This window comes from Oreochromis niloticus, linkage group LG8, assembly GCF_001858045.2.
Source record: "Oreochromis niloticus isolate F11D_XX linkage group LG8, O_niloticus_UMD_NMBU, whole genome shotgun sequence".
Taxonomy (NCBI): domain Eukaryota; kingdom Metazoa; phylum Chordata; class Actinopteri; order Cichliformes; family Cichlidae; genus Oreochromis; species Oreochromis niloticus.
Genome location: NC_031973.2, coordinates 12,318,543 through 12,336,603, shown reverse-complemented (window position 1 = coordinate 12,336,603; position 18,061 = coordinate 12,318,543). Strand labels below are relative to the sequence as shown.

Genomic DNA, 18,061 nt, shown 5'->3' with positions numbered 1-18,061 from the left:
TAAAAAAAAGTGTTTCTCTATGGTTGATGTGAAGATTGAGGAGAGAGGTGGTGTCTGTCATGTGGTTGATAAACTCAAACACTGAACATCTTGGGAACATCATGTTAAATCTTTTGGTGCCAAGGAGACCAGATCAAAAACACTTTCAGAGGATTTAATCAGTAACATTTTTAAAATGTGGCAAACTCAATATCACCTAATGACACCATTTAAGACAACTTTCTGCATCTCCTTTTGCTCCATTAACTCACTCTGTTTACCCAACAGCCCATTACTTGTTTGGACACAAAATCTACCATCTCACCGCTAAACTTTGACAAGAATGTGTGAGGTCTGCTCGTGACCCTGAGATGCAGCACAGGGTTCAGCCCAGCCTAGCTCAAGGTATCATAGAAACTAGGTTTGTTATGAACACAACACAACTGCAGCTATGGTAACACCTAGAGGTGTGACAAGCAAACCAGGTAGCCCCAGGCTGTCCTCGAAACATGACACGTGCTCTATAAAAGTTAAAAATATACACAGGTCAATGCAAGATATTGAGTGCATGCAAGCACAGAGCTTTGTTCATTCGGGACTCAGTGTTTTCTGCGGGTTTGGTTGTTCACTTCAAATTTTGTTTTGAAGGACTGAAAAGAAGAAACACATGGTGAGGCATAAAACTAGGAGAACAACATGTATAGCACAAATTTGCTGCAAAATGACTGCATACATGTAGAGTAATATTTGGATTGACAATAATCTACTGAAAGTACAGAAAAGTTCAAACTGAACTTTCCAACAGTGACTGAGTAAAAAAAGAACAATTAGTTTATATAACTGGCAAACTAACAAACATTTCTGTTTTTTCTCTACATGCCAAAAACCTTCTTCAATATCTCAATTTTTCATTTTTCCAGGGTGGCGTCAATGTCAAGTCAGCAAGGTTTTGGAAACAACTCAGCAGTTATTTTCTCATGAGGTTGCCATTTCCGGAATTGGGTTCAGGACCTCAGCTGCAGCCCCCACTTTTATATTTCCATCGACCTTACCTGGGCAAGACTTGAAGCCAACCCCTTTGTGAATGGAAGCAGATATCAGCACTCAGTCTGCACAGGCCTCGATCGAGAAAAATACAGTACCTTGCATACCTGCGGGACCAAAATCTTGCCTTGTGAGGAAGATGGCGTGATCGTGGTACTCGGCATGGTCAGGGTCGCGGCGCTGCTGCGTGTTGGCCCATCGGCACACCTGCTCCAGGCTGCGAGATGGGTTGCCACGCTCGATCAGGCTTATAGACTGCAGAATGAAGAGGACCAAGAAAAAAACTTTATCAGACTGTAAAAAGAAATAGGAGGGTAACCCTGCCGTTCGCCTTAACAAGACTCCATTCATTCTAAGGCGAAAGTAGACTCATCACCCTTATACCTTTACATCAGTGCAGTAGATGTACTGTCATTTGAAAAACTGTCAAAGAAAATAGCTGAAAATAAGTTATATTTTTTGTGCATTTGAGGACAAAAAGGGTTCCCAGCTTCCCATGTTTGTTAGAAAAACATGGGAACCTTAGGATTACAGGTATTAGTTTAACTTTTTGCTAAATTGCCAGTGATTATGAAACAACTACTAGGTTTGTAACTTGCAACGTTCACATGTCCAGCAGAGATTTTAATGGTGTAGTGTTATAATCTCTAAAGGTGACGTTCAGGAGAAAACAACTAAACTTTTAGCCACTACAGTGAGCTGAACAGATTGGCTCTGTTGTGCAATATGAGGTATTTCACTGGTTTGAGCTATGGTTATCACAATAATCATTGCTAAAAGTACTATCAGATTATTTCATGTGCACGAGTAGTGATACCAACAGGGCTGTCATCACCTTCTCTAGTTGAGAACTACAACTTGAGACAGCACAAGCACACAGGCAGGTACACAGCCCGTCTGCTCACTAGCAGCTGAAGTAGCTGAGTCTGCAACACTGAACAACTTATGAGAAATTTCAAGAGATCAGTAGCTGAGAAAAGTCTACCAGCAACTAGACAGAAATAGTAGCAGGCTATACCACCAACTCTATTTGATAGGTCATGAAATATGTCACTAGAAACACAGCACTATTCTAGACAACCTAAAAAAAACTATATACCTTTAAAAAGACCTATATACCTTTAAACGAACCAAAACACAATTTTAGTATTTTTGCCTTGTACACCACCAGCATGAATTGTACATCAAACAATCAATATGTGACCAAAGACCTTCAACAAGACCTTTGTAGCCAATCACTGCCTGAAGTCTAGTCCCTTTACTGCTGCCAACTTCAGTTGCTGCTTGTTTGTGGGTCTCTCTGCATTCACTGCATTTAGAAAAGCATGCTCTGTTGGGTTGAGATCGGGCAGATTGACTTGACTATTGAAGACTATCACTTTCTTTACCTTCAGAAACTCTTCAGTTGCTTTTGCAGTATGCTTTGAATCATTATCCATTTGCACTACTTGATGAGTTTGCAGCGTTTGGCTGAATCTGAGCAGAGAGTACAGCTCTGTACATTTTATAACTCATCCTGCTACTTCTACCAGCAGTCACAAACAGACAGACAGTAATGTAACAAATTATTATGTTACTGTATTTTTTCAGTTGTTTAGACAATTTAAAAATAGTGTTGCCACTGATGTTACTATTGTTGTAGTTTTATTTGTCTTTCTTGACACCATCGTGTCAAAAATGCTATCAATATATTTAAATAACCCTAGTATGAGCTCATCTGGCTCCTTTCTATTGTGAGTCAAACTGCCCACATCCATGTGGCATGAGAGGACACTCACTGGTTAGATCATTTAAAAAAAAATATTGTGAATCATATGTTCCTGCGTTTGTTGGCCAACAAATATAACCCGAATAAAAATCTTGACTGAACAGTTTTCTCCATTATTATCATAAGAACATCAGATGATGGCTTTGGTGTTCCTTCCCTCCAATGAGGCTGATCTGACAGCCCAAACTGGCTTTTGGTTTTTTTGCCAATGTCCCCAGTGTTTTGTTTTGGGGTTTTTTGTAAAGGAGTATAAATCCATTGTGGTTTGTATTTCGTGTCATAAACATACAGAAAATTTCCCAATAAGACTCAGCTCTGGATGAACTACTCTGGAGACTGATAACCCTACTATTATTACACACACTGACACACACAACGTGAAGCCAGGAGAAATGAAGGCACCCAGGAGGAACTGGCCAAACATTTGTCTTTATTTTCCGAGTGGGTGCTGCAAGCAGGGCCGGTGACACACAGAGCATGTTGGAGCTCATCTAATTGGTGCTGGGTAAACAGCATCTCTCTGCTCTGACAAACAGACAGAAGCCGAATAAAAATGCCCAGTTTCCAAGCAGCATCAGTCAGACATGTAGATAAAATGACACTTGTGGACAGATGGATACGTGCGTAAAGCTAATGACTCACTAGCATCTGCCCCCACGTGTATAATATACGGTATTTCATGCCTCATTATAATGTGTTCAGCTGATAACGAGCAAATATGCCAAGACTGGCATTAAGTGGCAAGAGGTGAACAGAAACACAAACCCATACAGATGTACAACTCTATAAACTGAAGATACGGAAGATCATTTGACCAGCTAGCATTGACCAGCTTGCTTTTGTTTTTGCTTGTTTATTCTATGTTATTAATATGTTACATGAGTATTTACCACATGGTACAAGTACATTTAAATCATTCATTACACTAAAGAAAGCCTGAGCAAAAGTGAAAGTGACTGAGCTATTGTACAATATTCATTTGTCGCTTTCTTTCATCAGTCACGTTAATATAATGTACTCATTTATTCCCTCACTATTTATTAAATATGTATGGCATGTGCTGGCACTGGGCTTTAATATGTTTTTGCATCAACTTTAGTGTTTTAGTGGGGGCTTCTTACGGTTACCTTTTCTTATAATCAGGCGATCAGTTCAGTATTGCCCAAAAGAAATACAAAAAACATCTATTTTCACCAGACAGCTGAGCTCAATTAAATGCTAATATCACACCGGCTATTTTCATACACTTGTTAAATTCAGCATCTGAGAAACAGCCTTTCTTTCATCTCAGCCTGACCCCAATTTATGATCTTAAACATATTTCTCTTTTTCTCACTGTACGTCTTTATTGCCTAAGAACTTGTTAGCTAGAAGAAACAAAAAAGCAACAGTAAGCTCCAAAACAAAACTTTGCTTAGTTTATAAATGAATCCGTATATAAATCTCAACTGTTTTTTATCTTCAATGCTCTTCCTGTGATTCTCCTGTCACTCAAATACTTGAGAAGATTGTTTTTCTCAAACTGGTTTCTTCTTTTCTCTCCTGAAGGAAAGTTGAAGAGAAACAGGTTGGATTTAAAAAATATTTATATCTGATGAAAAGAACTTTCCTTCTGTGACCACATAAGGTATAATCTATTATTCAATTCTAAACTTCAAGTCGGTTTAGTGGAGCAGTAAAGCTATGAACTCTCTCTTTTTATGTTAGTTTCATCATTTAACTTCACTTAAATTATGAACTCAATCAGAATTACCAATCATTTTTGCTGGGAGAGATTCACGGTCACTATAAATAAGTTAATAAGCAAGTTAACAGGTACTAGAAAGTAGAAGAGCACTCAGAGCTTATTTCAACCACGGCCTTGCTCTATTTAACGGTTTTCAAGAAAATAATTTTAAATAATTTGGATTTGCACTGAAATGTAACGGGTTCTTCTTTTCCCCATGCTTCATCTATCCACTAAGCTTTACAAAATATAACCGGGTAGTTTCAAACGCACCATCTAAAACAGAAAAAGAGAAATTTTTATAAGCTCTACCTCTCTCCTTGGTTGAAGTATCAGCTTATTCAGAGAAATCAGATCATATGATACCAAACAGATCCTTTCTTTTAAACTGCAGCATAAAGGCACTGGCTTTGGGGAAGGATCCACTCGCTTAGTGCCATTCTAGTTTTAACCAGTTTATTGTTAGAATACTCTGCACTAAAAACCTGTTTTGTTTTGGGGTTTTTTGTCTTCTTTTGGTTTTTTGTAGTGTGCACAAAAAAAATTAAAAATTAGTGTAAAATAAGGAAGCTGTGCTACATGTAGTGGTGTTTTCTTTTATCCTGATAAATGATATCTACTTGACAAACCTATACTTTACTCATGTCAATTTTTTATTGTGTTGAATATGCAGTAATGGCCCAAAACAACTCTTTTTCCAAGTAGAAACCAAGCCACAAAGCATGAAACTCAGCTTTCCATATCATCTTAAAGTTAGCTTGTTACTTTGGTGCCTCTACTGTGAACGCACCACCTGACTCAGATTTTAATTATTTGTTTGACATTATGGGAAAAATCCTTATTCACCTCACTGCTTGGACTTAGAAAGATAACAGCGCTCTCATATCTGTACAAAGGACTGATATTTTAGACATCAGTGGATTAACTTCTCTTAGCACCCGCTCTTCTACCTCCCAGTTTTGGGTATAAGGTCGAGTGCTACTGAATACAGTTTCAGGCCATAACAATACTTGAGCCTGCATTCAGTAAAACATGTTTCTTTCACTGAAAATTGTAAAAGGGTTTGCTGCCTTTGTCCCATTTTCTCTTGAGTCATAGCGGTGAGTTCAGCCCTTCTTGTTTTTATTCCAAATAAAATTGAACACAGTTAAAAATCTTGCTTCCTGTAGGCAGTATTATAAAGTCTGAAATCACAGGTGTATTCACAGACAGCTCAGACGATGAGAATATGCCTTTTACACCAGCCCTGCGGTAAAAAAAAACCTTAAAAGCTCATTTGAAATGCTGCTTGCACAGACACAAATTGTGTGGAATGGCTCACCTGCCGGTACCCCACCATTATCATGCGGACAAGGACAATGTTGATGTTCGTCCCCAAAGATTCATCATGGTAGATTTCATCAACCTGAAAGGAAATTAACGGCATGTGTCAGTGATCTGAATGACAAAGGCCATAGAGTGCTTTTGATGAAAGTAGCTTGTGATATCAAGTTGAACACCCAAAGGCCAATAATACAATCATGAACATGGTGGTTTTTAAGCCAGAACTTTAATACAAAAACAGTCTGCAGGAATAAAATTACACTCGAGTCTAAAAGCTAAAAGTTGTGTGAAAAGGACCTTTGACTGACCATTACAGAACGATAGCAGAGTTTTCTCTCTAGCTTCAGGAGTTTCCAAGGGAACTTCATTGCTCTGCATTACTAATTACTTAATTATGGCTGCTCTAAGTATGCAAATCAGAGTCCTCAACTGTCAAGAAAGGAAGTTAAGTGACACTATTTAAATGCATAAACGGATGCTTTCCGCTGAGTTTAATTAAAGCCAGGTAAACAATATAACTTTGATAGAAACAGCCTCCACAACTGCTGCTGCTGCTCCTTTCCAGGCTACTAAGAAAACATTTAGGAGAAGATTAGCGTTTGTAGTAATCCTTTAGGAAATAATAAAGTTTAATCAGTAAAACAATATTAAGTTAAAAACTTCCCTTGAAATCATCCTGCTTCATCTAAAATCTTACAAACCAGGAAGAAAACAGTTGTTTTAAACCACTGAACTGTACTAAAACTCTTGATCCAACCAGTTCTCCTTTTTATGTCTGAGGTGCAGGGCCCAGCAGCGAGTCCTCAAACCATTTTTTAATCTCTTACGACAATCTTGGAATCATGATGAAATATGTTATTAAGACTGGCAACTATTTAGTGAAACTAGTGCTGTTATGCAATGGCAAAGGAGCCTGACCCAGAAATATGTGGACTGCTATTTGGCTTCGTAAGAATGCTGTGGTATGTAGATGCATAACCCAGGACCAAGCTAGGATCCCATTCAAACCCAAGTCCAATTTCCACTCGAGTGTGTTTTATTTTCATCAAATGGTCGCTACATGTCAGCACTCATTCCGGGCCTCATAAAGTCAATCATCTGCTTTGCTTTGTGGTGGATAAATTAAGTTCAGAGGAAAACAAGGGGTTGGATATTTATTTTTTCATACATCATTCATTTAAGTTTTGAATTGCAATAAAAAAATAAGCCATTTGGCTTCATATTTCTCCATGTGACTTCAGGGAAAAATCTTTCTAAAACTGGATTTTTAAAGCATGTGGTTGACACAGGCTCATATTAAATTTGGTATTTTATGTTACAAGCTTGCATAACGTAGCTTCACTTCCCTCACGTAAGATTTTCCTGAGAATGAGCGCTCTCATACTCCTTAAACTTTGAACCAATTTGACCAAAATCACAAAATGCGCATCTATTTTCTCAGTGCAAAATGAGAGGATATCGTAAGAAGTGAATTCAGTAATCACCACTAATACAAGTTATGATATTCTAAATTGCTACGTTATGAAACCGTTGAAGAAGAGTATCTAAAGATATATTTTGGTTTCCTTCTCGAAGTAGGCTCTCTTCTTTGGGAGGTACAAACCTTTTTCTTCCAAGCATTGATTCTAAATGTTTTATATGGGACTTCTCTGAAAAGGTCTGTGAGATTATTTGAAAAACTGTATTGAAAAGATGAAAACGCATCAACTTCCCGTCTCCCTACACGAATGAGTTGAACTTTTTTTTCATTCATCTGTCTCTAACCATCTTGCCACTGTTTTCATATGGCTTTCTGAGCAATTACCAAATTATATCCTGTTGCTGTTGTTAAGTCCCTCTTTGTTTAGCCCATGACAGCTCTACACTTAGTCTAGCTTTATTAATCAACAAGAGGTAGTTACAAAGCAAATATTCCAAAATAGTCAGAGTGAACAATATCTGACAAATTCTCATTTGTTTTTCTGTCAACAGTGCCACACTTTAACTGCCTTGCTGCAAGCCACTAATAGTAATTATATGAGTACAGTATGTGGTTGTCACACCACTGTAATAACACTGAGTCTAAGTATAGCCCCTGATGGTGTCATTTGTACTTGAGAATCAAGGCGCTGAGTGGGCTTGAATGAGACTATTTTCTCTTTTGTTTTTATCAACTGTTTGTTTAAAGTGTCAACTGGCAATTCAAGGTTTAACATGATCTCCAACAGCTAGGCTGATGATATAAAGCTTAAGAACTTAACAATACGTGTCTTCATTTTCATAAAGCAAAGAAATCCAATCTGACCCATTTGAAAGCTTTGGAAAATGTTAACTGTATTTTTTTAACAATTTTATAGCTTTTCCTAATGAAGACATCCAGAATTACCATTCATACTACATCAATGTACTAATACCTTTTTTCACTACTATAGAAATTTCAGATTTTCTGTCAATTAATAGAACTTTTTGTTTTATAATTACACAGAGTGGGCAGTGAGCTATCCAAACTTTTTCTGTATTTATAGATGTAATTCTTATAATTTGAACCCAAAGAGTCATGCTCATAAATTTCTTTCACTTAATACAGCAGTATTTCTTGTAGAAAAACTGAGACGTACTGTTAAAATTACACTTTTTCGATTATTAAGATATCTCAGGCATTAAATGTGTGGTTAAACTTGTTTACACTGACAGAAAGGTGTCCAGAAAGGTGTTAACTACCGTGTGGTCATGCTCTGGTGTGAACCAGTGGTGTTAGCCATGATAGAAACAAAAAAAATGCTGGGGCCACTCGTTATTGTGGTCAGTAATTTTAAAGGGCAAACAAACAGGATTGGTCTAGTGTTTCTTCTTCTTCTTCTTTATACAAATTTTCAGATCCTTTCGGATAATTACTACAAACTCCTTCCAGGAATTTGTGAGATCTTTTATTAATGCAATAAATATTAATCCTTATACTGAGACAATGGTTGTTGTTCTGTCATGATATTTTCAAAAACTACGATGAAAACGATGAAAAGGATGCTAACCAGGCCAATCACAATAGTTGCGCGCTGCGCTCCCACAGCATGTTGTGTCATGTCAGGTTACGCCATAGGTTATGTTGTAGGGTTTTAGAGGTTTGCGGTTAAGACGTAGCTTAGAAATCCTTAGAAATCCTACTGAAGCATAAATCCCTAGTGAGATCAAGGTGGACCGTATGTGGCCCATAATGCAAATTGAATTTAACATCCCTGATCTAGAGCAACTAAATTAAAGAACATCTTATTTGTTTCAAAAGTACCAAAACATGAATACAAAATAGTCTAATAGGTTTACTAAAAGTTAAAAGCTGAAAGTATTCCTTGGCTTGATCAGTGATTTACTCTGAGCCCTGTTTACTGTCCATGCTTCACTGTATCTCCCCATCCCCCCACCAGATGTCCTCAGACTTCCATTCTCTTCTAAGTCACTAGTCTGCCACACCCACCTCACCTGTCCCCCATCTACCCATCTCTGCTGTAGTCCAATAAACCAAAACAAGTTACCTCCCAACAACTTCACTATTCCTTGACCTGAATAGAAAATGCGACGAGGTTGAGGAAAGGTGCAAAACAGAATTCATAAAGAAGTGTGGCACGCAGAGAATCCACTTACACCACGCTCCTTAAAAATGTGAATGGATACGTTATTGATGTGGGTCTACTGTGTTGAAAAGACAGTGTCACAGAGATGGACAAGCTAGCTCGTCCAGCATGTTTTCACTGTGTTGTTTAATGCAAGTCGTGCAAAAAAAAAAAGAGCATGTGCAAACAGAACCATGAAAAATACCAATTCATTACCAAGGCTGTAATTTTAAATTGGAAGAAATATAGTCTATACAGTAAAATGAAACGCTTGTGATAATGTCATTAGTTTGTCATCCTGCCTGCTCATATTAACCCAGTCTATCTTTTGCTTTTATATATGATAACTCTAAAGCCTGGCAATACAGCAATGGACAAGAGGTGGCAAAAGTACACAAATTCATCGGATAAGTAGAAGTACAGATATGTACTTGTGTGTTTTTAAGAACTGATTCACCTTGTTTATTCAAGTAAAATTGAATAAGCAAATTGAACTTTATGTCATATTAATATCATAATGAAATAATATAAATACAAGGAAATGCAAACATTTTAACTTAAACTCAAATTGTAATGATCAGCTTGAACACCTGTTATGTAGAATGCATAGAAACACAGAAGGAATTTAAAAAATATGTCTATATCTGTCGTTGCCAACGTAGTAGTTGGGTAACAGCACAGATGAGCTCATCTGTGCTGTTGCTCTTAGATTCAGCCAACTGAATTCAACCAGATGTAAGCAGATGTTACAATAGGCTTTAATACAGTAGCTGATTTCCAATACCTGGACAATATAAAACTAGTAAAAAGGTGGAATTAAGTGATTGAATCTAATCCACATCATCGGCTTAAATTTAATTTGATGTCTGCTCCTCTAACATTGACCATGAACATCACAGCTGCTCCACCAGTCCAAAACAATGCACCACTGTAAACTTCACAGTACTGCAAACTAACCAGTGTTGCTTTCAGGTTGTTTATGCAACCTTTGCATAACTGAAAATGTTTATATTTCAATTGGTTGTGCAGGTTAATTCACAATATTTAAAAAAAAAAACCTAACTTCATATACAACTGAATGAGGAGATTGCATGTAAGCTTTAAAATGTCCAATTTATCAAATGACTGAGAAGTCCTTACCTTTAAAAATAATCTCTCTTCTTATACTTGTGTCCTTCCTGACTTTTTTTTTTACATTTTTCTCTATCTCTGAGTTCTTTCCTCTTCCTTAAAAATACAGCAGCTGTACAGCTGTTAGCTAACAGGCACATTGCGTGACAAACTGCACAGAAACACTTTGTCTATTTGCTGATATTTGTCGAGCTATTAGAAATGTTGCATTTGAGATTACCTTCCACTTCACTGCTTTTGTGCTTGCTGCTCTTCTGTTGCATTAACTATAGAAGCTAAAGTAGCGTGACCACAACTCATTAACACCAGTACTTTTAAAGCTAAAAAATTGCTTATTAAGAAAACATAAGAAGTAAATAGTACATTTGTGTTAAATTTTAGGAAGTAAAAACTTGTCAGAAAAGTAAAATAAAAGGTTAAAAGTAAAATAAAGTACAGATACCTGATAAAAGTTTTTTTTTTTTTACTTCCATCTGGAAATAACTAATGCAAACTGAATTAATTGAGAGAGATTTATGTATACTTTTCTAGATATGGCGTTGTTGACTTCTTCCCATAACACAACTTCATGAGAAGCAGATTTTATCACCGCAGCATAATAATAATACTTGTTCAGCAGTGGATTTAACAGCCTGTCATTGAAGTTCCCAAATATATCTACAAGTTTTGGCATGAATAGTGCGTCACAGTGGATTATGGGGTGGCATTATTTGCTTTACCTTTATAAAGGATGGGCCTGTGTATCGTAAAGAAGGTAATAAAGGAAGCATTGAAACGCCTTTCCTTTGTAATACTTCACACGGTCTGGAACAGTTCAACCCATGTACTTTTTTAGCTTATCCAGTTCAGGGTCATGGAGAGTCTAGAGCTATCCACCTCTTAGGTCTGACGTCATTAGGCATTTCTGGGTCCAGATTCTTCTTTGGTTCCCAAACTCAAACAAACACTGCGGCATCACTGAGAGTTAAAAACGGCTCAAATTCTTTCATCTCCAAAAAAATGTTCAGTGTGGCTGCTCTCCCAGGGTTTACAATAAAGTTTGACATTTAGGCATCTGTGAAAAAAGAGAATTTATGAAGTTTAGGACAGTTAGAAGTTAGCAGGAAGTTAGCTTGTTAGTTTCTATTTAAAAGATGACTGAGGAATACCTAAAAAATGAGTACATACAGTTCTGAGGGTCAGAGACAAATGCAATCATGTGGCAGAGAACAGACTTTGAAAAAGGACCAAACTTCAGTCAATAGATCACCTGATCCTATGCTATCCAATCCTATTCCTGACCCTGTGGCCACACTGACTCTTACTTAGTTCACAGTGATTCTTTTCTGAAGCACTGAGATATTTGGTCTCTGGCAAACCGTGAGGCCATGATTGTAGTTACATAAGGTTTTAAAAAGCTTTAAATAGCTTAAAAATAGTGCAAATAAAAAGCCAACAAGGCCAGCAATGACCACTGATTATTTTAGAGGGTTATTTATATTAAATAACACCAGACACAATGCATTACAACACGTTAAAAAGCCACAGCCTTAACTTGTTGTAATGCATTGTATCAGTTGGAGCTTGCACTGGGAAGCAGTGTTGATCTGTCATCATTTAACAAGCAGATTCCAGCTGACACGGAACAAAAGATTGGGAAGGCTGCCAGTCTACCACATACAGACAAATACTCACATTCAGACCTATATCCGGTGTACATCCAATGTAGAATCAATTTAGAAACATTATGAGAGATTCTGGAGGAAGTACCCAGATAAATGCAAAAAACATGCAAACTTCACATGAACAAGTTCAAAAAACTTGTTGCAAATTTATACTTTTAATAAATGATTGGTGGAGTGGAGTCTTGCTCCATGGTGGACAAGGACCTAAAAAAGGCGTAATGCACTGTAGTACATCATACTTTAAAATGCAGAGTAATCCAATCCACAATGTATTGAAGATACTGTAAGATGTCCTTAAGCATTTAATTTATTTTATTTGTTAACCCAAGATAAAAACAAGCTGTAGCTTAACATTTCCAGGAAAAAACTGGGTTTCTGGGAAAGTCTTTTTATTCCAAGTGAAATATTTTTAGCTTCAACTTGACCACCACAACTCATTTAATTTTTCTTCAAAAGCACATGTGAGCCTTTGGCAGAAGTATAAGGACAATTTTTACTTCTCCATTTGGCCTTTACTCTCTAAAAATGAATTTCAGCTTTTTCCATTGCCCACATCACCATACAGTAACATACAAAACTTATCAGTTTGTTTCTGGATGCTTTTCTTCAAATATGCCTAAAATTGTGCAATCAGTATAGTAGCTAAAATACATACAAAGATATTGTCAAATTAAAGGTGACTAACAAATGAATGAGAATTGTATTAATTCTTTATTTTCTTAATAAGAAAAATGTCATATAATTTGCAGTCCATTTGCCATTTTACTAACAATGCCTTACCCTTTTCCTACCTCCTAATGTCATACAACACTAATCTACAAAAGGTCATCAATGATTGGTTTCACTGGACACTGAAGCTTGCAAGAGCCCTGAGGTGAAGTCCAACGATTTAACTGATGCAACAGCAGATCCACTGTTGTGAAAAAACCCTCTAAAATAGAACAGTATATGAGCATAGACAGCTACAAGAACCAGCTACCCAACACAGGATGAACAGCAATTAGCAATTAGATGAAAAAGCGGAAGCGAATGGATGGATGGATGGATGAAAAAGAACTGATAAAAGCTTTCACTGCCAAAGCATCAGCTTTTTTTGTGTTCTTTTGTTTGTTTGTGGTTTTTTATGGAGAATTTTCCTTTCTACATTCAGCTTTAGTGTCTTAATTACCATGAACACTGATGTCCACACTACAGGCAGAACTTTCCACTTTCCGGATACTGCAAACAGAACAACAGAGTGCCACTCCTTTGCTAAGAAAAAAACCCCCAACAAGTATGTGTCAGTAAGCTTTGACCAGGTAAAAATTATGGCCATGCACAACAAAAGCTCTGTCAACACAGAAAGGATATCCTCCAAGTCCAAATTTGTTCAGGGACACAGGGTTACACCCAAGAATTTAAGCAAATATTCTATTCACAGAAGTACATACAGGTCAATAAACGCAGTAAAGAACCCCTGAATGACCCCAAATTCTCTTGGATTCATTACAACAGAACTGAGACTGGTCTGTACTGACCTATATATTGTACTGTATATGTGTGTATAGTAGATCAAACTGAGGACTTATTAAAGTACTGGCATGAAGTTACGACATTTGTAAACACCAAAGCTGGTTTTCATTTATTTATATTTTTTTACTCATATCTATGCAAAAGGGGTTTTTTCTGCCATGGGGATAATTACAAAGCCATGAGGAGCACAAAGAAGACTGAAGCAGGACTCTTATGGCCAAAAATGAGAGTAGCAGCTGTTGGTTAAATGCACTAGGTGTCCCTGGCTTGTGTATAGCATCACATCAACATGGACAAAACCTGGTTCATGGTTAAACAACCCGGCCATTGTGTAGCAGGCACCTCAGCAGTCAAACTTGGCTTTGTGCAGACAGGATGTCCAGTAATCAATCCCTTAGGGAGAGTTTCTCCAGGTGGTACTACACATTCTGCAGCCATGGACCGGGGATTCAGAGGGATTTTAGTGAGCTCTTTCAGACACAGCAAGCTTGTGGCTTACCATTGGAACCAAAGAGTTTTGACCTTCGTTTGTTTAAACTGCTGTTTTCTTGCACATTTCTCTCATCAAGTTTTGCTCAGTGGGAGGTGGAGTATATGGATACTACATTTAAGACCTTGACTTGATTTCAGTTTAAAGTTCAGTCAATTTTAGCTTTAAGGACTTCCTCAATTTCACTACTCCTCTCTGCGATGTGAAATACCCTTAAGTGCTAATCAGAGAGTACTAGACACCAAGGACTGATAATTACAGAGGGAATTACAGAGTGCATTTGCAGCCACTTCACAGTATAATCACCTAAGGTCATTAAAAGTCAAACATTTCATTCTGAAGAAGACATTTGGGAACAGAATGTGAATATAATATCCTAATTAAATAAACACATCATTCCATGTAAGCAGAGCTTGGCAGTATGAGTGGACGTCTGGCGCTGGTTTCCATGACTGCCCTATACAGTTCCCAGTCAACTTTCTAATTGGTCTAGCGCAGCTAATCAGACCACCATGCAGGGTCCAAATGGTAACTGTTACAGAGTGAAACCAGCACCCTGTGAAAATCTGACTTGGGGGATTTGGGCCCAATAAGTAGATTATGGTGGTAGGAGCTGGTGGAACCCATAATGAATGAGCTGAGAGTTTCTCCCTCCCTCCTCTTTTCTTATTAGTAATCCATGAACAGCAAGAGAGTGGCGGTTATGGGGAAGTGTGGTGAGTTCTGATATCAAAGAGAACAAGGGGAAAATATTGCAGACTTAGCATAATTTAATCTCAAGAAATTTGATATTTCTATTGTCATGCTTTTAACAACTATGTCTCTTTTTATGGCTATTTGGCATTTATTAAAGAAAATCTGTTTTGGAATCATTTTTGAACAAAAATGGCAAAATTATAATTTATTTTAAGGTTCTTAATGTTATTTTTTTGTTTATATTGTCTGCTGAGTGACTGCACTAGACCTAGCCAACAACAGTATCCTTACAAATTAATTACAAATGACCTAACACATAGGCACTCTGTTCTCCAGCGCAGGCCAAGAAGTCAAGCTTAAACACAATCTCGGTATATCAGCTCAGAACATCTGTGTTTCTGCCCCTGCAAGCTGCTTTGGAACCTACCTCCAAGCCAGTTCCACCTTTTCATGCTGTCTTATTTAATCCTTCTCTTTACTAGTCAGTATTCTTGATTTATTTGTCCTCTGTATTTGGGATCCTGCTGCTGCTCTTCCCATGCTACGCCTTCCATGCATGCACATGGTTCCCAAACATTTACACTATGAATTATGAATGACTACAGATTTAAAATAAATAATAATAATCTGCCAAATTTCTTACTACAGTGGTCTGTACAGGACAGCGGACTGATTGTACAGTATAGTGGAGTTTGTTTGTTTGTTTACAACTGTAAATGTAAAATTGTAACTGTAACTGTAAATTGTATTACATTTTTTTGTCTCAGTTTAAAGTGTAAAATTAAACTATACTTTTCGCAAATTATGGATACGTATTTTGATTCATAAATATGTATCTGAATCGCATTTTATGGAATTCTCAGTCCAAATGCTATGCATATTATTCAATGCTGCAGCCTTAAAATTCTTTATGATAACACTTACTATGTTCATGAGTGTGAGAACGTAATTTTGGACATGCTCCTTGCCGTGGAAACGGACCACCGAGTCATCAACAGCCAGCAGCACCTCGATGTTGAAGTCATCTTTCTTCGCATGCCTCCTCTTGCGCTCAGACTCAGAAAGTTTATGTTCAACAAGATCCAGAGCTTTGGGGAGGTCTGCAATCCCAATGTCTGCCACTGCAAAATATGACAAGGATGACCAGTTAATGAAAGCCACTGAAAAGATGGTGTCAAAGTGACACAAAGCAAATGCTTTTCTTTGACTCTAAGCGATAATCAGATGGAGTCCTTTGGGATTATTGACAGGGGCAAGGGCTCTACATTTTTATAGCACATCTGTAGTTTAAACTGTTGGTCATTCACATCTCATAGATAGATAGGTGTGTGTGTGTGTGTGTGTGTGTGTGTGTGTGGGTGTGAACATCTAAACATCTTTGTGAGGACAGAAAATTGGCACTAAACTTGTGGGGACCAACAGTCACTTACGGGGACAAAACGCTCATCCCCACCAATTTGAAGGTATTTTTGAGGCTCAAAACGTGGTTTTAGTGTCAGGGTTACAGTTAGGTTATGATTAGGATTAGGCATTCATTTTTGATGGTTAACACAAGCGGGAAAGCATTATGTAAATTAGATGTCCTCACTAATATACGAAAACGAGTGTGTGTGTACAGGATGATATCTTTCTGTGGCTGACATTGTTAGAACTGTAATACTAATTGGTAAACATAAACTATGTGAACATGGATTTCACCACCACAGAGGCAATGAACACAAAGATAACATTCAGAGGAAATGTACCGCTGCTGAAGCTGCCAAAGCTACACAAAAACAGAAACTGCTTATTCATTTTTAATAAGATTTTGGTTCTGTGTGTGAAAACATAAATATTAATAGATATTAAGGATATTTCTACATGCATGAATTATTTTCATAAGCAGATATTTTGTAAACATTAATCATGCCTTATCATTTTGTCAGATTTCACGAACATATACAGGCTTTTAAAGCATGATAGCTACACCAAACATCAAACAAACACTATGTTGAAAAATTTGACCACATTAAATCATAGCAAGTTCTTTCAAAATATCAATTTGATTATTTTGCAAGAGTCCACATTTTGTAATTTCACACCTTAACTGGTGATGACTCAAGCCTTTCAGGTGCAAATGCAGACATTACATATAATTTAACATAGCAGGAAAGGCATTCATAGGAGAACAATGCATATGACAAACAATCAGTATGCTGCTCTGCAAAGCCTATTTTAACAACTGTCTCCAGGCAAATCTCTTGGAGACACAATTTATTCTAAATTTAAGATAAAGAATTAAATAAATTAACAATAGATGCATCACGCGTGATAATTCATTTCCACCAGATGTAGCTGATTACCTTGAATCAAAATAATTTTATTAAATTGAAAGGAAGACGGCAATAAGACAGCATTTAACCGACCTTTTATTTTTTTGCACTTCAATTGACTACTGCTAGGAGTTGGTTACACCTATATATACCTATTGTCTAGTTGTAAAACCTAGTGTGTTTTGATTGGTCTCACTAAGAAATTCATTCTGCTACCAGGCAGGAAATGATCAGAAATAAGACTACATTTTGAAACTAAAATAGGAATCTCATGGAGCCTTTTTCCCCATGAGAGCTATTGATAGCCTTGAACAGGAAGCTAAATCAGGAGGCAGAGTAATGACCGGAATTTCTCTTAAAATTGTACCTGAGAGAGGTAAAAAGAGCCCCCCTGTCAGAAGTTAAAAAAAAGGACTTGTGAGCTTAGAAAGAGAGCGAAAGAGGTGGATTTGGACCAGAACCTCTGTAGCCTTTTTTACATGTGTTAAAGTACAGATTACAGAATGAATACAGCATATATTTTAATTTTAAGTTAATTTTGACTGTGATCATATGATTCTTTATGTATGTGATAGTATGAAAAGCGTACACATCAGGTGAAGTTAAAGATTAGTCTGAATGATGCCAGATACAAAATGTTTCTTCTCTCCTCAGGAAATCAACATCAACGACAGATATGCTACTTTATATGAGAATGCATCTACAGTGAAATTCACAATGGTATTTAAAAAAGAGAGGATTGGGACTGTAAATTTGTGACTTGACTACAATTGTTACAAAAAACATATGCACTAGAGAGCAACAGATTAAAAGTAAACCATAGAGGCTTATA

At 37.1% G+C, this 18,061-nt stretch overlaps 1 protein-coding gene across 2 annotated transcripts in view; it reads right to left on the bottom strand.

Annotated features, from left to right (window-relative positions):
* The window catches only part of adamts14 (ADAM metallopeptidase with thrombospondin type 1 motif, 14), a 57,799-nt gene that overhangs the window by 22,409 nt on the left and 17,329 nt on the right, over window positions 1-18,061 (bottom strand). The window contains exons 4-6 of one of the 2 annotated variants that reach the window (XM_019362522.2): window positions 15,842-16,038; window positions 5,839-5,922; window positions 1,131-1,278 (exon numbers count right to left, since the gene is read on the bottom strand). In XM_019362522.2, the coding sequence (XP_019218067.1) occupies window positions 1,131-1,278; window positions 5,839-5,922; window positions 15,842-16,038 (429 nt within the window). Of the gene's footprint in view, window positions 1-1,121; window positions 1,279-5,838; window positions 5,923-15,841; window positions 16,039-18,061 lie in introns of both variants that reach the window. The other variant, XM_005471375.4, reaches the window with a different exon arrangement.